The sequence below is a fragment of the Hyaena hyaena genome, unplaced genomic scaffold (assembly GCF_003009895.1).
Source record: "Hyaena hyaena isolate Hyena2069 unplaced genomic scaffold, ASM300989v1 scaffold_6, whole genome shotgun sequence".
NCBI classification, from domain to species: domain Eukaryota; kingdom Metazoa; phylum Chordata; class Mammalia; order Carnivora; family Hyaenidae; genus Hyaena; species Hyaena hyaena.
This window is the reverse complement of record NW_024080638.1, coordinates 7,908,769-7,930,842: the sequence shown is the minus strand read 5'-3', so window position 1 is coordinate 7,930,842 and position 22,074 is coordinate 7,908,769. Positions and strand designations below refer to the sequence as shown.

The window sequence follows — 22,074 nt, the reverse complement described above, 5'->3', positions numbered from 1 at the left end:
AGGTGGGGTGGGGGTGCAGTACTGACCCTGACAGAACCACCTCTCGTGAGGGCTAAGGGGCCACCCTCCTGGCATCGGGACTGAGTGTGGAAAAAGTAAATTGCTCATGGAGAGAAGAGCCATCTTTCACAGCCTCAAGTAGAATGCAGTCTCATAATGCCACTCCACCCTCTAGACATCAACCGTTAGGCCCACAAGGCACCGTGCTCACTACTGTCCTGGAAGGAGGGCTGAGGCTCACGCGGGGAACCCCAAGGCTGTGGGCAATGGAACCCCTGGAATCCCTGGGGTCCTGGGGAGGGGAGGGGAGGGGAGGGGAGGGGGGGTCTGAGGGGAGATGGACGTGAATGCAGATGGCCTCGGGAGTCCCTGCGGAGCGCGAAGTGTCAGTGATGTGGTGAGTAGCGTAATGCACCCTGGGTATATAGCTCAGACATTCGCAGTAGCAGACACGGCGAACCAGGGGGGCGGGCCTCGCGCTACATTCAGGAACACTCCCAAGCCGCATGCTTCCCTATGGCTTCCACCCAACCCCACATCTGTGACATCTGTGACTCCAACCCCACTCCTGGTTTCCAAACAGCAAAGCCAAGTTAAGTTCATGGACCTGGCTGTTCGAATACATGAAAATGGACTGTACAGGTAGAGCTAATAAAATCCTTAGGATACTGAATATACCACTGAGATGAGCTAGTTTACAGTGTGATCTGAGGAACAAAAAGGGGCAACTGAGGGGGAAAACCCTCCAAAACATAAGTTACAGACATTCAGTGCCTCCTAGCAGAGTCTAAAATCAAATTTGAAAAAAAAAAGGTAAAAACTGCTAAAATGTTAGGAAAAAATTATTAAGGAGTGGAGACAGTATCTATACTTCTTTAAAAAATGTCTTTTTTTTTCTATCTTATATTAAAAAGCAAAAAGTCAGCTTTATATTCTTAAAGTCTCCTTTCCTGATTTGGGGAGATAGATAGGTGTGTTTCTAAGGCGCTGCCCTGGGACACCCAAGGGTAGGTGTCTCGGAGGCAACAGCTCAATGCCCTGAAGGTGAACGAGAACAAAAGTCCAGTGCAGAAACCGTCCATCTGATGCAGTCTGGAGAATCCATGACAGAGCAGCCGGGGAGGGGTGGGTACCTGAGGGTCAGGAGGGCTGGGGAGGGGGGCGGGGAGCAGGAGGGGCGGGAGGGACGGGCGGGGGCCACAGACAGGGTCAAGGACAGAGAGCGTCAAGTCACTTCAGATCTCAGCTGCCTGAATGTTTTACGACATCAGCTTTCTACCAATCTGCACGTCTGAAAACGGAGTCTCTAAAGCCCCCTCACTGAGAGAAGGAGGTGAAGCGTCTTCCCTCTTCCCCACTCAGCTTTCCTGACACACCCAGTTTAATGCACGTGCCCACGAGTGGGCGCGTGCCCACGCACCAGGGCTGCGTGTGTGTGCGCATGCATGCGCGGAGCTGCCGTGGGGCCCCCGAGCCCCACACCCAGGGTGCTCGCGCTGGCACGCGTCTGCACGCGTGCAGGAGTGCACACACATGCGCACACACACGCACTGAAAAAGCACTTAAGTTTCCAGGGGGCGTTTACGATGAGGTCCACAGTGTTTAGAACTTAAATTCCTTTTCTTTGTTTGCGACAGTGTTGTGTGTGTGTATGGTTTTTTTTTCCTTCCCTCTTAACATTTCTCTTCTGTTTCTTTTCTTATTTCTTTCTGTTCCGAAGTCAAGTCTTAAAGCATGTTGGATTTCAGAAACATGAGTTTGTTCATATCTTCTGGACTGAGCAGCCGCCTCCTTTTGATTAGAAGTGCTTGCTCACACATATTTACACACCCGCTCCTGGCCCCCACGGCCGGGACCGCGAGCAGCCAGAAGGCCAGCTTGGCGAGTTTCGTGTGCTTCTGGGTGACGCACGACCAGTACTGGAAGAGATCTGGGGTGGCCTGGAAGAGAGGCTCCTGCAGGTAATCGTACACTTCGTTCTTCCCGAGCCGATCGTCTTCCTGAGCTGCGGGGTTCTCGCCCGCGGCGGAGCGGGCCTTCTTGGCGGACGGCTCGAAGTCGGCCTCCTCAGCCCAGGACTCCTTCACCTCGTTGATGAGCTCGCACACCTTGCCGATGATCTCCTCGTGCTGGTATGGTGGGACGGGCCGCAGCTTCTGCTGCGGGTCCAGGATCATGGCCACCTTGTGCGCCGGGTGCACCTTGAAGTTCTCCTTGAGGGCCTCCAGGAAGAGGTGGCACAGCTTGCTGACGGTGCCCGCGTCATTGGCCTTGGCCGTGAACAGCTTCTCCAGCCGGACGTAGGTGGGCAGCACCAGCTGCAGGGTGGGCTGGCTCTCGTTGCTCAGCTCGATGACGGCCTGCTTTACCGGCGTCAGGATGGCCGCCAGGTTGCTGAGCAGGTGCTTGTTGAGGCTCTGGATGAGGTTCATCTTCTTGGCGCGGCTGTAGAACTCGCAGATCTGCTCGTAGCGCTCGTGCACCAGCAGCAGCGAGTCTGTGACCGAGTTCCAGCAGGGAGGCGGCGAGGTCTCCTCGAGGGACCCGAAGGTCTCCTTGGCCAGGCCCGTGGAGCCCGCCAGGTCCTCGCACACATTGAGCAGCTCGATGACCTCGTGCATGCTGCGGGCCTGCAGCGTCCGCTTGCTCAGCACGCTCTGCACCACCGAGTTCAAGGCACAGGCTGAGCAGCGAAGGCACATGCCGGCCTTGGAGAAGGCCGACGCGCTCACCCGGCAGTCCGTCACGTACACCGTCCTGATCTCTGACATCACGAACTCCGACAGCACGTTCTGCACCCAGTGGTGCACCAGGTCGCCGCTGTCGCGGATGTCCGCGCCCTTCACGCCCAGCACATAGCTCTTGATGTGGTTGCCCTCGGCCTGGTAGGCTGTGAGGATGTAGCAGGAGTCAGGGCCGACGCTCTGCGAGTGGCAGGTGACGCCAATACCCAGGCAAGCGTTGCTGCCCAAGGCGCACGTCACCTTCACCTTCACCTGGTTGTACATGCGTGGCAGGTGCTTCAGCGCCAGTGTGTTGAAGTTGCCCAGAATCTCTGTGACCGAGAAGGCCCCGTAGCGGGCCCCGCTGTCCACCAGGGTCTGGGCCAGTTTCAGGAAGTCCTTCCCACTCACCACACTCAGGGCGCCCAGGTCGGCGCACATGACCCTCAGCAGCCGCTCCGCGATGTTCTGCCGCTCCTTCTCGGGGATCATACTGTTGGGGGTTAAACCACCGGTCATGGCTGGCAGGGGACACAAAGAGACAGGTAGTTAAACTCGGCACCTTTTCCTGGCAGAAGCACCACTCTAGGCATCTAGTGTCTGGGATTATGAGGAGGTTTCATCTGGGACGCAAGCTGGTGATGCCGGTGGTCTTTCACGTGTGACAGCCTCACAGGAATAATGTTCTAGGATTGATTAGTAATGTCTGCTGGGAGCAGGGGCACAGAATACAGCGGTATGTGTACAGCATACTTGCTACATGTGTCATTCACCTAGACCCCTGAAGCCAACTGGTCTCACTTCTTCCTCAATATAGGAACTGCCTCCAATAAAGGAATCCCTAGTGAATAAAATAAATGAGGCCACAGTATCAGGAAGAGCGGCCAGCAGAAACTGTCAGGGGTGACTCCAGCTCTGACTCTATCAGTAGAGTCACTCTCTAGACTAGAGTCTATCACTCTGACCACAAGAAGATCACCTCCTCTCCCTGGGCTTCCTTCTGGCCATCCTGGGAGGCCGTGACCCCCACAGATGAGGTCTGAGGTCTGAGGTGGGTAAGGGCTTCGGATGAGGTCTCGCATCATCATGAGAGGCAGAGGTGGTGGGATGGAGGGTGCGGCGGGGAACGATGGGAGCGGGGGCTCGGGGTGCCTGGGGCGGACCTCACAAACACCTCATGAGCACCTACTATTGTTGGCGCTGTTCCTCTGGGCCTGTGGTTTCCACTTCTCCTCCACAACAGCAGGAGGCGATCGGGGCTGGTTGGAGGCGATGTTGTTCTCATTGTCCGCTGCGGGCACAAAGGGGATGGCGTGTGACCCTGAGGTGTGAGATGCTTGCCAACTGATAAGATGAGAACTACAGTATTGTGGGGCAGAGAGGAAGTCCAAACCAGGCTTCTAGGACTCAGACCTGGGTCCAAGTCCTGGCTCGTGCCCAGACAGCCATCTGATGCTCACAAAGCCTCAGCTCTGTCACTCGAAAGAATGACGATGAGCCCAAGGACGTGACCATGTGCTGGAGGGACTTACAGGAGAAGACGCAGGGAAAGACCTGAGCCCAGGGCCGAGGACACAGCAAGTGCGTGGTGGGCGGAAGTCTGTCTGGGAGGCCCCACATCCACAGGAATGGGTGAGGGTAAGGGGGCAGCTGGTGGGGCTCATTTGGTTAGCATCTGACTTCGGCTCAGGTCACGATCTCACAGTTCACGAGTTCGAGCCCCGCGTTGGGCTCTGTGCTGACAGCTCAGAGCCTGGAGCCTGCTTTGGATTCTGTGTCTCCCTCTCTCTCTGCCCCTACCTTCCCCCTCATTCTCTCTCAGAAATAAAAAACCATTAAAATTTTTTTTTAATTTAAAAAAAAAGAGAAAGGGTTGAGGGCTGCCAATTACAGCAAGTGGCCTGAGGGACCTCACATTCTCTCACGTCTCTCAGGTGTACTTTTCCATCTTTTCGGTATGTTTACTAAAAATTTAATGAAAGGAACAAAACCAAACCAAAGCCCAATGTGATGCTAAGTTCTTGGCGCCCTTCCCTGTCAGATGTGGAAACTGAAGCCCCGGATGATGCAAAAACCCAAAGGCAGGGCTGGGACAGACAGACACCCCAAGGCCCCTGGTCCCTAACGCCTGCTCCATGCACCTCCCTGGTTTTTGTTCACTTGGCACGTACACAATTGTGTCGTTATAAACAGACAGCATGTGCCTGTTCTCCTTCCTTCACGGCTACTCCCTGCCATTTTTATACAATAATTGTTTAATGTTTTATTTATTTTTGAGACAGAGAGAGACAGAGCATGAGCAAGGGAGGGGCAGAGAGAGGAAGACACAGAATCTGAAGAAGGCTCCATCCAGGTTCTGAGCTGTCAGCCCAGAGTCCAAGGCAGGGCTTGAATTTGGGAATAGCAAGATGATGACCTGAGCCACAGTCGGACGCTTCACCGACTGAGCCTCCCAGACGCCCCGTAGAGTAAGATTTCTGAGTGGACATGGTCGGAGTAACATGCCTGTCACTACAAATGGCTACACAAGTCTTCTGTCCTATGATATACAATGGGCTGCTTAACCACACACCAAATGCGGAGCTTCTGGGCTGTTTCCACGATCACCGTTCTGCTATGAACTCACCTGCCTTATCGGATATTCTAATACTGTGTCTCTGTGCTTTTGTTGTTGTTATGAGTTTATTTCCCCAGAACACCATGTTACAGGTAGAATGACAAATGTGAGGACATGAATGGGTCAGTGACACTTGTTCAAGGTTGCCGGACACCTTCCATTCTTCTCGATTAAAGGCATCAGGCCTTGGAGGCCAAGGCCACAACTTTCATTCCTAGAGAAGGAGGCTTCCCCAATATCTACACGTTCAGCCCTTCAGGGCTAATTAGGAAACGCCAGGCCATCTACTGGAAGGAGCATCTTACTATCACTAGGGCAGGCGGGTGTGAGGATGGTAATAACAAGGGGAAAATGCAAAATGAAAAGAAAGATCTCATCACAGTTTTGTGTCCATTATTTATATATGCATTTTATTTTATTATTATTTCTTAAATTATTTTGATGTTTTATTTTATTTATTCCTGAGACAGAGAGACAGCATGAGCAGGGGAGGGTCAGAGGGGGAGGGTCAGAGAGAGAGAGAGGGAGTCACAGAATCTGAAGCAAGCTCCAGGCTCTGAGCTAGCTGTCAGCACAGAGCCTGACATGGGGCTCGAACCCACGAACTGTGAGATCATGACCTCAGCCGAAGTTGGACGCTTAACCAACTGAGCCACCCAGGTGCCCCTGTATATGCATTTTAGACTTGCAAGTCAGATAACAAACAAATCTATGCATCAAAAATAGACAGGGTGGGGACTCTGACTTCCACCCATTAAGGATGGCCTGTTGTGGTGGCTGGTCATCAGAGCTGCAAGCAACTGTGAATCCTGATACCACTGCCTTCAGACAGGTAATCCGGAAAAAGAGGCACAACTGTAAGCAACAGTGTGGCCCAGCCTGGCTGCACGCAGTTTCCAAGCTGCAGCACGGCGACCGGGGACTGGCCCAGAGCCTAGTGGTCTTGTGGATTTGAAGAGGCAGAAATCAATGTTTAGGAAGGCCCAAGGGAGCTAGAATTTACAGGGAAGAGTACCAGAGAGGAAGAAGTTACGTACAGAAAGCTCCGGAGACCTTCTGCCAGGCTCCCTGGAGTCTGCTCAGGACTCACCTGCCCACGCACAGGGTCAAGTTCCGTAAGACCGCGGAAAGAATCACCAGAGAGCAGGGAGGGCGGGGGAGAAGGAAAAGAAATCACATTCTCTTAACCAGAAAGGAGACCTCAATGCATTAGGAATAATGAGGGTCCCCTCCTTATGGGGCAAAATTAGCCACAGATTAATGGCTACACAGATTAGGACCTGCCCTAATACATTTTAAGAGTCGCCTCCGAAGTACCATGGTGGTCCTAAGTCACCAAACTGTAAACCACAAGTTCAGTGCTTCTTCAAAACCTAATGCCTAACGATATAAAAACTCACAATGTCAATTATCCAATAAAAAAGTATCAAGCATTTAAAACAGAAGGAAAATATGACCTTTCACAAGGAGAAAAACCAATCAATAGAAGCAGAGCCACAAAGGACAGAGATGATGGAATCGTCCAATGAGGAGCTGACAGCAGTAGGTGTAAATCTCATAACCGCGCTCAAAGTCAGGAAGGGAAACACGAATACCGTCAGGAGAGCAATGGAAGATGTGAAAACCCCAAACGAAAACTAACCAACTCAAGTTGAACTTGTAGATATAAAAATAAATTGTATGGTTAAAAAACATAGAGCATGGGATCAGGGCGCCTATGAGGCTCAGGTCATGATCTCGTGGTTCTTAAGTTCAAGCCCCACGTCAGGCTCTGTGTTGACAGCTCAGAGCCTGGAGCCTGCTTCAGATTCTGTGTCTCTCTCTCTCTCTGCCCCTCCCCCACTCACACTGTCTTTCTCTCTCTCAAGAATAAACATTAAAAAAAAACATACAGTAAGAAATAAAATATCAGAGAAGAAAGAGCAAGAGAACTACCCAACATGAAAAACAAAAAAGGCAAAAAGGCTTAAAATAAATGAACAGAGCAGACACTATCAGACAGTTATGTAATTGGGGTTCCTTTTCTGGGTAAAGGAAAATAGATAAACACAAAATAATGAAACTAAAAGTTGATTCTCTGTAGAAATAAAGAAAATGGATAAATCTCTAAGCCAAAAAGGTTAATATAAGAAAAAGAGGGCACAAATTATTAGTATCAGAAATGAAAGAAGAGGACATCAATACATATGCTAGATATTAGAGGCATTAAAATGATTATGAACAAATTTATGCTAATAAATCCGACCACTTAAGTGACACGAACAAATACCGTAAAAGATACAAAATTCTCAAGTTCATTTGAGAAGAAATAGATAACCTGAAATAATCCTGTATCTATCACAGAAATTGAGTGCATAGTTAAAATAACCAGTCACAATAAAAAACCCCATATGGGTTCACTGGAGAATCTGACCAAATATTTAAGGCAAAAGCAATACAAATTCTACACCAATTGTTCCAGAAAAAAAGATAAGGAAAAAACATCTTTCAATTCATTCTATGAGGCTGGCATTACCCTGATCCAAAGCTGGAGAAAAACACCGCAGGAGAACTATATATAACCCAGTGTCCCTCATAAACACACAAATAAACATCCTTAACCAAATACTGGCAAACTAAACACAATAATATACTTAAAAAATAATATATTATGACTAAGTGGAATTTACCCCAGAAATGTAAGCTGAGGTTAAAAAAAGAAATCTAATCAGTGCAATTTTCTAAGAGAAAGTGAGAATGGATGCCTGAGTAGCTCAGTCGGTAAAGCGTCCGAATTCAACTCAGGTCACGATCTCACAAGCTCTCTCATGCTGATAGCTTGGAGCCTGAAGCCTGCTTTGGATTCTGTGTCTCCCTCTTTCTCTGCCCCTCCCCTGCTTGCACTCTGTCTCTCTCTCTTCCTCAAAAATAAATAAACTTTAAAAAAGGCAGAGAGAGAGAGAAAGTAAGAAGAAAAAGGACCTCTATGGATATAATTGCACAGTAAAATGTGACTATATTTAATATCCCTTCAGAACACAAACTCTTAGCAAACTGGAAGAGAAAAGGAAACTTCCTGAACCTGATAAAGGAAATCTAAAAAGTAAATAAGTTTGCTGACTTGATAGAAACAAAAAAGATTTTAAGGAAATACTACGAACAATAGCATTCCAACAAATCAAATAGCCTGTATGAAATAGACAAATTCTTCGAAAGACATAAACTACCCAAAACCAACTTGAGAAATAGAAAATCTGAACAGATCTAGAGAAGAAGCTTGAATTAGTAATCAAAATACTTCCCACAGAAAGAAAGCAAAGTCTAGAGTCAGAAGGCTTTACTGGTGAATTCTAATCATGTGTTAAAGAAACTCTTCACAAATTCTTCCCAAAAATAGAAGAGAAGGGGATGTTTCTCAATTCACTCCGTGAGGCAAATATTATTCTGATACACAAATCAGACAAAGAAATTACAAGGAAAGAAACCACTGGCCACTGTTCCTCATGACTACAGACACACACATCCCCAGTAAAATAGAACAGACCAAACCCAGTAATATATATAACAGATTATTCACCATGAACAAGTGGGATTTAGTTCAGAAATACAAGGTTGTTCAACATACAAAAATCAATCTAATATGCCATATTAATCCTAACAAAACCCAAAAAACATCATCATCTCAAAAGATGCAGATAAGGCATTTGACAAATTCTAATACGATAGATATTTCACGATAAAAACATTCAGCAAACTAGGAATCAAAGGAACCTTTTCAACCTGACAAAGGGCATCTATGAAAAACCCACTGCTAACATCATACTTAATGATTAAACACTGAATGCTTTCCCCCTGAGATCAGGAACAAGATGAGAATATCCATTCTCATCCCTTTTATTCAATATGTATTAGAGATTCCAGACAGAGCAAGTAGGAAAAAATAATAATTGAAAGAAGCATCCAGATTAGGAGCCCCTGGGTTGCTCAGTTGGTTGTGTCCAACTTCAGATCAGGTCATGATCTCGCAGTGTGTGAGTTCACGCAGCACATGGGGCTCACTGCTGTCAGCGCGGAGCCCTTTCAGATCTTCTGTTCCCCTCTCTCTGCCCCTTCCCTGTTTATGCTCTCTCAAAATGAAAACAACAAAAACAAAAAACAGCCTCCAGATTAGGATGGAAAAAGTAAATATATCTCTATTTGCAGATGACATGATTGTGTACATAAACAACCCTATGGAATCTTCACACACACAAAACTATTAGAATGAGTAAGTTCAGCAAGGTTGCAGGAAAGAAGATCAACATGTATTAAAAAGAAATAATTTTCTTTCTTTATACTAGCAAATGAGTACCAAAATTAAGAAACGAATTCCATTTTATAATAGCATCTAAAAGAATACAACAGGAATAAATTTATAAAAGAAGTGGAAGATTTATACACCGAAAACTAAAAACCACGGTTGAAAGAACTCAAGGACTTAAATCGAAAGGCATCCCATGTTCATAGATTGGAGGATTTAATACTGTCAGAATGGCAATGCTCCCCAAACTGATCTAGAGTCAGCACAATCCCTATCAAACTCCCTGCTGGCTTTTTATAGAAATTGACAAGCTTAGCCTAAAATTCCTTCATTCAGGAATGCAAGAGATATGGAAGAGCCAAGACAATCGTGAAAAAGAACAAAGGTAGAGGGCTCAAACTTCCTGATTTCCAAACAACTGCAAAGCTGTGTTACTAATCAAGACGGTGTGGTACTGACATAGGACATACGGATGGATGGAACAGAAATCAGATTTCAGAAATAAACGCTCACACTTAAGGTCAATTGATTTTTGACAAGGGGTGCCAGGACAATTTAATGTGGGAAAGATTAGTCTTTTCAAAAAATGGTGGTGGGGTAACTGGATATCCACTTGCAAAAGAATAAAACTGGACCCCTCCCCTCATACCACACTCAAAAATGAACTCAAAATGAAACAGTCATAAATGTAAAAGGTAACAGTCTGGTTTCCTAGATAAGACACCAATAGCACACACCATGAAAGAAAAAAATATAGGGGAAGCCTGAGTGGCTCAGTCGGTTAAGCGTCCGACTTCAGCTCAGGTCATGATATCACGGTTCATGAGCTCAAGTCCCGCCTTGGGCTCTGTGCTGACAGCTCAGAGCCTGGAGCCTGCTTTGGATTCTGTGTCTCCCTCTCTCTCTGCCCTTCCCCTGCTCACACTCTTTCTCTCTCTCAAAAATAAACAAACATTAAAAAAAAAAAGAAAAGAAAAAAGAAGTGGACTTGACCAAAGTTTAAAAGTTCTGTGCTTTGAAGGACAACAGCAGGAAAGTAAAAAGACAACCCACAAAATGGGAGAAAATATTTGCAAATCCTTTATCTCTAGAGGTCTTGTATCTAGAATAATGTATAAACAACACTGATAATTCAATAACAAAAAGACAAAAAAATTAAAAATGGGCAAAGGATCTGAACAGGCATTTCTCTAAGGAAGATATTCATTCAAATGGCCCATAAGGACATGACAAGATGTTCAAGGTCGTGAGCAGAAATAGGTGAATCAAAACCACAATGAAATACACACACTAGGATGGCTATAACAAGAAGTCAGATAACAGCAAGTATCTTGAACGGATGTGGAGAAATCAGACCCTCATAGGCTGTTGATAGGCATAGAAAAATGGGAGGGCCCCTTGAGGAACCAGTCTGGCTATTCCAAATTAAACGCTAGTGATCATGTGACCCAGAATTTCCACTCCCAGGTATATACCCAAAAGAGATAAAAACACATGTCCACACAAAAACCTGTACTTGAATTTTCATAGCAGGTTTGTTCGTCATAGCCCCAAACTGGAGATAACTTCGATGCCCGTGAATTGGTGACTGGATAAACGTGTAGCATATTTAACAATGGGGTACTACTCACAAATAAAAAGGGATTACTGATAACGCAGAATATGCATTGTTCTCAAAAGTATGCTAAGTGACAGAAGCCAGACACAACAAACTAAATGCCACATTATTCCATGTATATAAAATTCCAGTAAAAGCAAAACTCTGGCAAAAGGGAGCAGACACTGGTTGACAGGGCTGGGGTGGGGGAGGAGACTGGCTATGAGGAGGCAGGAGGGAACCCGTGGGGCGGACGGTTAATGAGATACACTTTGACTGATTCAATGACTATCAGTTGTCGAAATGAATGATCAAACCGCACTCTTAAAACCGGTGAATTCCATTACATTTTCATAAATCCAATTTTTAAATGACGGAAAAGAAACCCACTGAAAGAGGAACAACAGTGGTTAAGGTCTGAGTAGTGAGATTACAGCTGATCCTTCTTATGCCGACTTCCCTGAAGGTCCTCAGAATGGTTAAGTGTCCAATACGCATGAAAGTCTTAGAATAAGGTCTGGCATCAAGGAAGAGCTCAAATGACATTAGATATGGGCCAGTGATTATGTTCTGTGAGCCTCAGTTTCTTTATAGTGGGATGATAACGTCCCTCTTGTTCGGGAGATCGGATGAAGTAACCTTTTTGGACACGTAGTAATTGCTCACTAAATGTTAGCGATCTCCGGCATTATTACTGCCAAAACATGCTCTTGAACTGTCACTAGGGGCAAGACACATTTTCCTACGGCACAGAAAAGAAGTTTATTAGGAGGAATTACCCTGTGCCATTCAGCAGCCTCTTAATGAGATTGGTGTTATTCGAGGCTGATCCCCGTTATCAGCGACACTGTGAACTGCACAGATCATGACGCTTAATTTTTCTCTATGGAGTCAATCCTTTAATCCCGACTCAGCCTGGCTGGGATTCAGGCTGGCTTTGCGCTGGATTGCCAGTGAGGTATTCTCTGCCAGCACTGGACCAGAACAAAGCAGCCCAAAGCTCTCCCGAGAAAACAAGTTGGGATGCCTGGGAGACACATGGCCACCGGGCACAGCCTTGATTTGCATTCTAATGGCCTCCACCCAACTGCCTGAGGAATGGGGAAGCAGGGACACCCAGACTCTTCCCTGATTAGCCTGAGCTTCCAGAAGCTGGCAGGGTGGGGGGTGGGGGTTGGGCTGGGGGGGGCAGGTGGAGGGTCCAGGTTTCAGAAGAATAAGCGGACGCTGGACTGTTAACTGGTTCGCACAGGGTCAGGTCTGAACGCCTTCAGCTGGCACTCAAGACCTTCCATGGCCAAGGACGGTTGATGGCAAAGGCACACAGGAGATGTGAGACACTGAAGACTTCTGGGAAGGCAGCCGGAGATCACAGGCTTGCGTGCCCTTGTTTTTGTGATGCAGAAGGCTCAGACAGGGGGATGAGTTTCCAGCTTGGGCCATGTGGCAACGCGGCACACCAGAGCTCGTGGCTCACGGGTCTGGGCTGCCAATCCAGCTGTCTGCTTTTACAGGAGTTCATCAGAGATAAGGAACAGCTCCCCCCACCGGAGAGCACGCGAGTGAGCGCCTGGGGTCAGCATACACCCAACGAAGAAGTGAAGAAATGAATGACTGCAAAAAATGAGGAGAGGCCTCACTAAGGGAACAGCCCCTAGCCTACACGTGAGTCCAGTCCTGCGTCCCTCTGCGCAGGTCAGGCCAGACCTGGAAGATTGTACGAAAGATTTGCAAACCGAAGAGAAATGCAAGCAGTGGTAAATAACCGCAGAAACAGCAGTGGCTACCATGACTGCAGCGTCGTATGTGTCAGGCACTTTTCTCTCATCAGTTCCAGTGCCTCCGGAGGAGCGCCCTGACAGAGGGCGGCAAGGACAGCTAGCTGCCTCCCCAGGTTAGAGTGTCCCTTTGCACAGTGGCGGGCTGTCCCTGGACAGTGGCTCTGGGCATGCTCTCACCTCCAGAATCTGAGCACACAGGACATGTGTCACTTGGGATCCAAAGCGGTAAAGGAGGAAGTGCTTCTCTCCCTGCTGCCCACTCCGAGAGAGAGAGAGGCTCTGAGGAGCCCGGGGAGGATGGAGCCATGTGAAGAAGTAGCTTCGCTTCCGTCCCCGAATCGCTGTGTGTCAAGGCCACCCCACCAGGCCACTGACGTCAGGCTGTGATGTGACCCAGGAAGTAAATGTGTTAAACCACTAAGAATCTCCCTAGGACAGACACCGGAGCAGAAGTGGGGGTGCTCCTGTGAGCCCAGCTCTACAACGGGAGGCCTGGCTTTGAAGGCAGGATGGTTTAGAGGAGGAAGCTAGTCCAACAAACGCAGAAGGCGGCAGAAGAGCGGACAAAAAGGTCACCTAGACACCAAGTCACTAGCCTGCATGTACTTCCCGGACACGTGGCCCGAGGACCTATCTGTCACAAGTGCCGAGGCCTGCCCGCCTTGGACCTGCAGACCCCGGAATCAGGGTGGGGCCTGTGAACGTGCGCCTTCCCCGCCCTCCGGGGCACCGGGGCGTGCTGCGTGGGAGCCCCTGTCGTCAAGTCTGGGATGGGGTGAGGCGCACGCACCTCTCCTGCCTCTGCTCGCCTGGACGTCTCTCCCAGCTCCCACCTGGTGTTTAGGCATTCAGGCTCCGTGCAAGAGCTACAGCCTCCAGCAAGCTGCCTCCAGCTCGTGCCCCTCTCTGTGCCCTCGCCTCCCGGGTGCACACCTCCCCTGTGCGCCCCGGGGCCCCGAGGGCAGGTCCCGGCTCCCCTTACCTGCATGGGACTGCATGTGCTCCAGCAGGTTGTTGTAGAACTGGAACTGGATCCCGCAGGCGCCGCAGGTGTAGGGCTCTAGGGGCGAGGGGAGAAACGAGGCAGCCGTGTTAGGGGCAGCACCACTGTGCATGCCCTGGAACTGGGAACCCAGACCCACACCTGGGCTGTGTGCCTGGGGCGCTGGGCCCTGTCTGTCCGCCCCGTCGCTAACTAGCAGGGGAGAGGCTCGGTCGGGAGTGGGAGGAGCAATGCCGAGGATAAACAGACCATCTAATCCAACCAAGCAAACATTTATTGAGTGCTTACTGTGTGCCAGGCACTGTTCTGGGCACTGGGGATGGGGAGCGGGCAACACTGACGGGCCGAGTGGTCTCCTGGGACAGGGACAGCGTCTCACGTGCCCCACAGCCCACCCTCTGCCTGTGGAGGCACAGACGTCGCTGTGAGCAAACGAATATACAAACATATGAATGAAACGAAAACAAGGCGAAGAACACAGAGGGCAGGAGAGGGAGAGGAAAGTGAGTGAGAGACAGGTGGAAGGTGGAGAAAGCCACAGAAAGGCAGGAGGAAGAAGGACAGGGTGGGGACTGGGAAGACAGAGCGGGTGGGCGGGAGGGACGGACAGCAGCACACGCAGGAACGGGGCCATGGATCCGGGGGGACCTTGACCTTCCACCTCGGTGTCCCCAGCACTTAAGTCAATGCCTGACACGGGAAAAAGAGGAAGAGGAAAGAAGCGGGGAGAAAGAAGAGTAATGAAGAGATGCACAGGGAGGCTGAGATGGGCTCGGAACGGGTGTCCTAAGGCTGCCCCCTGGGTTCCGGTCAGGGCCGGGGTGGCAGAAGCAGGCTGCCCCTGCTCAGGGCTCCCCACTGTCCAACCCCCCCTCCCATGTGGGGCTGGGCCCTCCTCCTGCCTCTGCTGGCTGCCAGGTCTGGCCAGGGGTGGCCCAAGGGTCAGGCGCTCTGGGGAGGTGTGGGGCGTGCGGCTGGCTGAGTTCGCTCCCTGCCCTGCCTTGCCCTCTCCAGCCCCCCGCGGGACCGTCACTTACTCTGTAGGAGAGGGAAAGGATTGGAAATCAGGGGACTTGCAGTTTCTGCAAAAGAGAAACAGTTTAGCTAAGTCTCTTCCTGTCCCGGTGCTCTCCGATTTAACTGTCATAACTTCCGTTCTTAATAAGTAGTAAGCCACCGGGGCTCTCAGATGAGGAGGAGTATGTGAGAGCCGGGCTCACATCCTGGGCTGGTGCCAGGGCACCGGGCAGGGCAAGGTCAGCCAGGGCCATGCCTCGGGGACGCCCTCGGCTCTCAGAAAGTGAGCCCACAGAGCCCTAGTGAGAAAACGTCCATGTGCGGCAGCTGCTGCAGGGCAGGGAGCTGGGAGCTGCTTCTAGGTCCTGGCACTGGACACCTGAGCGGCCGCAAGGAGGGCTGTTTGCTGGAACTTTCCCCTGCTTCCTGGTGTTGTCGGGTGAGCCTCAAATGCAGAGGGCAGTAGGGGAGGGCCAGCGAGACTAGGCCTGGGATCCCAGCACCCGCCCCTTACACACTGGAAATCTGGCTCAATGATCAACCTCTCTTGATCCTCAGTTTCCTCATCCAGAAAACAGGGGCAACAATTACACTGACCCCTCCCCCCAACCTGGGGCTGTGGTAAGGATGAAAACAGATAAGACACATACAGCTCTGAACGCATGTCAGGCACGTAGTAAGCGCTCAATAAATGCTGGCTGCCAGCCACAGCAATTCACAGTTCAGTCACCCCCAGTTCTGAGGAGCTGTTCTGGAAGACGGAGAGGCAGGGGGTGCAGCCTGACAGCTGAGAAGAGGCTCTCTGGGAGATGGGGGCTCCAGTCCTGGCTCTACCTCTTCCTGGGTGTCTTGGGCAAGTCACTCCATTTTAGGGTCACCTCTTGGGAGACTGGAGGACATGTTGCAGGGCATAGTGTTGATATTCTCGCTCCCCCACAGCACACCCCACCTCCCCCTCCTTGGGGCATCCCACGTATTGCTTGGTTCACTTGAGACCACCATCACCACCACCACCAGCACACCACGTGAGTGCGTAATCTCTGCGGGGCACTCGCTGACCATGGGGTGTGACCTGGGGACACGCGCGATTCCTACTTTACAACAGAGGAGACATTAAGAGGCTGGCCCACGTCAACAGCTGGTAGGTGGTACAGCTGGGTCCCCACTCAGGCCCCAGGTCAGAGCTGGAGCTCGCTGTACTATGCAGAAGCCTCCACGGTCTTCTGGGCTCCTGGCTGTTTCATAAAGGCCCAGACTGACAGTCCTCGGTCCCCTGTGCCCCGGTGGTGGCTGGCACGCTGACGGCACAGGCCAACACCTAACCTGCTGAGTTAAACTTCCACTGTGCAGGAAAGCAAGGAGATACGCTGCCTTAATGTAACCACAGTATCAGAATTCTTTTCCCATCCTGCCCTGGCTGTCACTGTGCAGCCCAGCCTGCTGTGCCTTTCTGGGACAGGGGCTGCTTGTGACCACCCACAGCTCTGCCAGGCTTCCTGCGGGTCTGGGGGGGCCGGGGGAGGGAGGGGCTTGCTGCTCTGCTTTAAGCTGCTCTGGGGAAGCCGCCAGGAGGCGCCAAAGCACCACCGGGAACCTCAGACAAACCTCAGACAAACCCGGGCAGGTCGGGGCCTGAAGGGTACCTTCGGATGGCCTCTGGTCCAAAGTGGGACTCAGGGTCTCTGGCGCTTAGGCTATAGTTCTTTCTAACTGCACCCCCTTTGCTGCTCCTGGAAAGACCACGTTTGCCCTAAAAACAGAGCAATAGCTCTCTTACTCCACCAGGGCCATGGGAGCCAATGCTGCAGGCTGGGAGGTGGGGGAGGGGGAGACAAAGAGCCACAGTCCCCCGAGATGCCCCTGATGCCCAGAGGGGGGCCCTAGAAGAAAAGGGCCCTTCCCACTTCTGCCTCACCCTGACCCCTTTCTGATCCCCTGCCCCCAGTGTCCTTCCAAGAACGCCAGCTTGTAACACGAAGGGCCCAGCCTGGACCGCCCGCCACCACCACTGCTGCGGCAGGAGCGGTGGGTGCCACGGCGTGGGACCGCCGTCACAGGGCACACTCACCGCTGGAGTTCTGGGAACTGCTATTTGTCTCTTCGAAGTGGTTTTGTGCTTTGCCTTCTACTCTCCGACTGAACGCGCTTTCTGCTGGGTAGGGACAGGAGAGAGCGAGAGAAAGCGGCGGTGACTGGTTAGCACTGCGCGGTCCAGAGGGAAGGGCGCGGCGGGGGACGTGGAGGCCAGGAACCTCGGAACTGCCCTGGCGCATGGGCTCTATGCTGGGAACCTGCACACTGACGGGCTCCGGGGTCCCAAGCAGACCCCAGCTCCTCAGGCTCACCTGAGTCGTTGCCTGATACTCATCAGGGACCCCCAAGAGATGCTCCCCACATTGCCCAGAGCGGGCATCCTCGGAGAGGAGGTGTGACGGGCAGAGTGGGGGCAGCCCCACACCCCGGGAGCCCAAAGACCAGGTGAGGCCTGGCCAGAGTTCATCCAGGGGCACTGGCTCCTCGAGTGATTTCTTGGGCAGCTCCGCGGACAGGTGGCACCTCCCCATGTGCTGTCCAGAAACCCAGGAGGGAAGAGATGGGGTCCAACTGGAAGACACACAGCAGTCCAGTCCCCAGCCCCACCCCGGAGACAGAGGATCTGAGCCGCAAGGTAGCTCTGCTTTCCCCGGCTGCTCTCGGCACACCGGGGCTGCTGCATGCTCCAGGGGACAAAGGCTTCTGAGAGCAAGTCACATGGGGACGAGCAGCTGACCCTGTCCCTTCTAAGGGGAAACCACAGAGGCTCTGAGAACACACCACCAGAAAGAGACCCACTTAGCTCTGTTTGACCCTGTCTTCCCAAGTATATTTAGCCACTGAAGCCCATCTTAAAAATCTCAGGTTCCCCAGAATCCCTCAAAAATGGTGATCCCCGGAACCCACTTTGGGAAATCCCATGGTCACCCAGCCCACCCTGCGTCAGAAGGGCAAGTGCCCAGACTGCGGGGGTCAGGGCTCCCTATGATGATGGGGCAATGGGGAAAGAAGCCACGGGACCCGTCTCCTGAGCCCGATGACACAGGACACAGCCTTCCTTCTGTGGAGGCTGCTGATAACATCCCGAGGGGGACCCACTCTTCAGAAGGGGACTGTAAAATGCCTGGACTGACGGCCCCACAGCAGCCTCCCTCAAGACACCACTTGTAAGTCGGCAAAGACCCTCATTCTTTGTCGGGGGGGTGGGGGGTTCTCATTTACTGAGCACCTGCTATGCGCCAGGCATGGTCCACACACATTACACCCGTGGTCGCCCACAGTTGTCCCAACAGCCCTATGCAGCTCACACCGTCATTCCCATGTTACAAGTGAAAAGAAGGGAGGTGAGGTCGTCCAGTGCTGGGGCTGGGTATACTCCTAACCTCTCAGATGGCAGAATAAGGAGAGTTCGTTCCTGGGGCAGATGCGTTCTCTGTACAAAGGTCTGGGGGGTAAGGAAGTGATTCCTTTCTTCACCTTCATCCTTATGCATTCAGTGGTTACCCATCTGTGGAGGAGTTTCACGCAGCCTCACCAACACATCGGGAGAACTTAGTGCAACAGAGGTCACACACTCCTACAATCAGTCCACTTTACTGCTCAGCCGATACTGCAAATGCAAGTTTTGGCCAGCGATCCTTGCATCGGGACCTCTGGCCTGGAAGCCAGAGGGTGGCATGGTGGTTAAAGTCACACGCACAGGCACCCACACACAGGCGGAGCACAGCCTCCTAGCACAGTGAGGGTGAGGACAGCTTCCAGCTCTCACCTGCAGGTTCCTGCTCACAACCTAACCTCCTCTGCCCTCTGCCCTCCACCGCAAGCCTTCAGGTCAGATGAAGGTAGCCAGAGGCAGGTCCCATAGCTTGCTGGACACTTACTCTGAGGCACAGAGGTCTGAGAGCTGCCACAGACCACATGGCCCTTGCAGGCAGTTTTCTACAGAAACTGCAGATGTAAAAACTCCCAGCCACAAGGTCAAGAGTAAAGGCGAGATTTAGCTGAAAGCCAGGATCTCATTATTGAGCTGAGCCAATATCTATCATCAATGAGTCCACGATGGCCAGTCTGTTCCCAACCAATTTATGTTTCCAAACAATTCGTGACTACTGTTGCAAAAATACAACGGCTATAGGCTTTTCTCAGCACAGTGCCTGGAAAACCATTACCTTCAAGGTCTACTGACTACTTAACTCCTCTTTTGGAAGACTAAGGCACAATAAGCCTATTTGCAAACATTTTTAAGAACCAAATCCTTGCCCCAAATTAGCCTTCTGAACCAAAGAGTAAAGGCAAAGGACAACCACTTGGCTATGTCACTGGTCCAGTCTACTGGTTCACTAAGTTCTTGGTTTGGTCACTTGTGTATTTAACTGATGGCTTTGGTCCTCTTGAGGGACCCGTAGCCCCAGAAGGACCACGTCATCACTCTACCCTACACCCCACACGTCCTGGTGGGCAGCCCAAGGCTCATTCCACCCAGATACGAATCAGAAGTCCGGAGAACTACCACCCAGCCCCCAGTGAGTCTGACTCAGTTTTCCCGGGAGCGGTGGCTGCTGTGTACCTTTCACTGCCTGTCCACCTTCTGGAGCCAGAGCCCCTTTCTGCATGGACTCCAGAAAACACAGGAGCTGCCATCCACTGGCTTCCTGCTGGGCTGTAGCCCACGGAGGGGCTTCACAGGTAGTACAGGCAGGGGGAGGCTAAGAGAACAGAGCTTCTAGTCAACCACTCTTCTTTGAGGGGAGCAGCTCTTCCCAGAAAGGAGTTTTTAGACTGGGTTTTTCAGAAAGTTGAGGGAAGCAAATTCATGCCAAGGTGATGCAGATGGATGAACCGGGCTGGATGCAAGACAGACAACAGTGTGGTCACGATGAGAAATGACACCTGCCACGCGGCCACTGTGCTGGGGAGGCAGGAGGGAGTGGTCATGACTGTGGGATACTGGACAGCATGTGCTCCATTCAAGGGGTGGGGGGGCGCTGTGGCTCCGCCCAAAGCCAACTGTTGTCCTCCAGGAAAGTGGGCCCAGACCTTCTGGAGCCAGAGCCCCTTTCTGCATGGACTCGGAAAACACCAGAGGCGGCATCCACTGACTTTTCAATGTCAGCTAGCAATCAAACGTCTTACGGAAAATCTCCTAATGCTCAAACGTTGGCAGTTAATTAAAAAAACAAATTTAACTCCTTAGGTCAGGACTTTGGGAAAAATATTCTTCTGCTTAAAAAAAAAAAAAGTCTGCAACCCATCAGATACAAACCCTCTGATTTAGGGTGAGAAAACCTAGACTCAGAGAGGTTAGGTGGCTCGCCGGGGTGAGAGCCAGCCAGAGGCACAGCTGGGAGGGACCCAGAGCTGTCCCAGAGAGCCACAGGACCTCCACTCGCTCTTGCAAGGGCACAGTGCCCCTGGGCACAGCTGTGACAGGTGGAGAAAAGGGTGGGCGGTGGAGGAGGTGTGAAGGTAACATAGGCCATCGGTACCTGCAGTTGCCTTGCTTGCCGGAGATCCCGAATTTGGAGTGCGGAACGTCTGGGTTTGGGTGGCTGGAGGGGTGCGGTGTAAGAGGGTGGCGCATCGGACCACGGAGGCCGGAGCTTTTTTCCCCGACTGGTTCGTCTGGGTCTTCGCTGCCACGAAGCGTGGAGACGGGGAGACCTCTGGATGTGAACACTCAGAGCCCGTGTCTGGATCGTCCGGTGGCTCCCACCCAGGGGCGGTACCTGAGAGGGTCATGCTCTCAGTTCCCGTGGGCCCTCGGAGCTGGCCAAGTGAGTGGCCTCTTGGGCCACAAAACCCCACACTCAAGGGTCAAAACCTCTTCGCCGTCCATACAGAGTAAAGGCTGTCACTCTTACTCAAAAACCTAAGAAAGTCCAGGATTCTAGAACCTTCCCCAACTTCCCCTCAAGGGAAGCCTGATCACCAGCTAATTCTCAAGAGTTTCCTAGAGGCCACTGACCAGCTCAACGGGAGGTTCACCCATAACCCTGATTCGCCCAGGGTCTCAGTGTCGATGGACACAGTCTATGACCAGCACTTGGGGGACCTGAATTCATCAGCCCGGACACAAGACCATTTGCTAGGATGTTGGCTCCTAAGTCAAGACGGGCTGGCTCAGAAGTAATGACAGGAAGCGGACAGGCAGGGACATGCTGGAGTTGACTGGTGGGGAGGGGAGGGGAAGCAGAGGGGCTCATTGTTGCCTCAGGGTTTTAGGGGAAGGGGCTCTGTCGTGTTCCCAGGGCAATGACGGCATTGTTACCTTGGGGACGCTGCTTAAGTGTACGCTGCTGCTTTAACTCAAGTGCGTGCAGCATTTCCCCAGTGGTGTTTGGGGAAGTCTGGGTCACCATTTCCCAGACCCCCTGCCTCCCTCACCTGGAGTATCAGCAGGAGCTGTAGTCACTGAGAACTGGGGGCGGACCCCAAGGTGGTCTCTGGCGGTCCTGGGCTGCCCGCGGTCTGCTGCCCTCGTACCGCCCGGGGCCATACACTGCCAGGGGCGGCCAAGCCCTGAACCTGGCCACAGCCCCACGTTTAAAACAAACAGGAGCAGGGGTGGTGGGCTTCTCAGCTGCAACTCCTCCTCCAAAGGCAAGAAGGGGACTGGACCAGGCAGCATGGAAAGGGGCTCATACACCTCACAAGGACTGATAACCGGGGGGCTTGTACACCTCACAGAGACTGGTAACATCCTGAGGGAACCAACGTGACCCAGCCGGAGCACAGAGCTGCCCAAGAAGGCCGCTGTCGCCGCCCCCCTGCCTCTGGGGGTGCAGAAGGGATTTCATTACACACCCCTGCTCCCAGGACACTGTCCATCCTGGGCTTCTGCTGCTCCACTCACTGCTTACACAGCCAGAAAGTAAACAGGCAGTTCCTGATCCTCCACCGCCAGCCATGCCTGGCACGGATGAGTAAGGCCAGGCCCAGAGACACAGGAAGCGGGGCTTTACCCAAGGTCACGCGGAACCCAGTCTCCAGGGCCCTGCTCACCACCCTGAGACCTGGAGACCAG

General features: G+C 51.7%; 1 protein-coding gene across 1 annotated transcript in view; it reads right to left on the bottom strand.

The window, feature by feature from the left end:
• Positions 1 to 1,695: 1,695 nt before the first annotated feature.
• ZNF618 (zinc finger protein 618) overlaps positions 1,696 to 22,074 on the bottom strand; it is a 176,513-nt gene continuing 156,134 nt past the window's right edge. The window contains exons 11-15 of the mRNA XM_039240484.1: positions 20,537 to 20,776; positions 17,086 to 17,169; positions 13,980 to 14,057; positions 3,913 to 4,014; positions 1,696 to 3,244 (exon numbers count right to left, since the gene is read on the bottom strand). Coding sequence (XP_039096415.1) covers positions 1,728 to 3,244; positions 3,913 to 4,014; positions 13,980 to 14,057; positions 17,086 to 17,169; positions 20,537 to 20,776 — 2,021 coding nt within the window. The 3' untranslated portion in view covers positions 1,696 to 1,727. The remainder of the gene's footprint in view (positions 3,245 to 3,912; positions 4,015 to 13,979; positions 14,058 to 17,085; positions 17,170 to 20,536; positions 20,777 to 22,074) is intronic.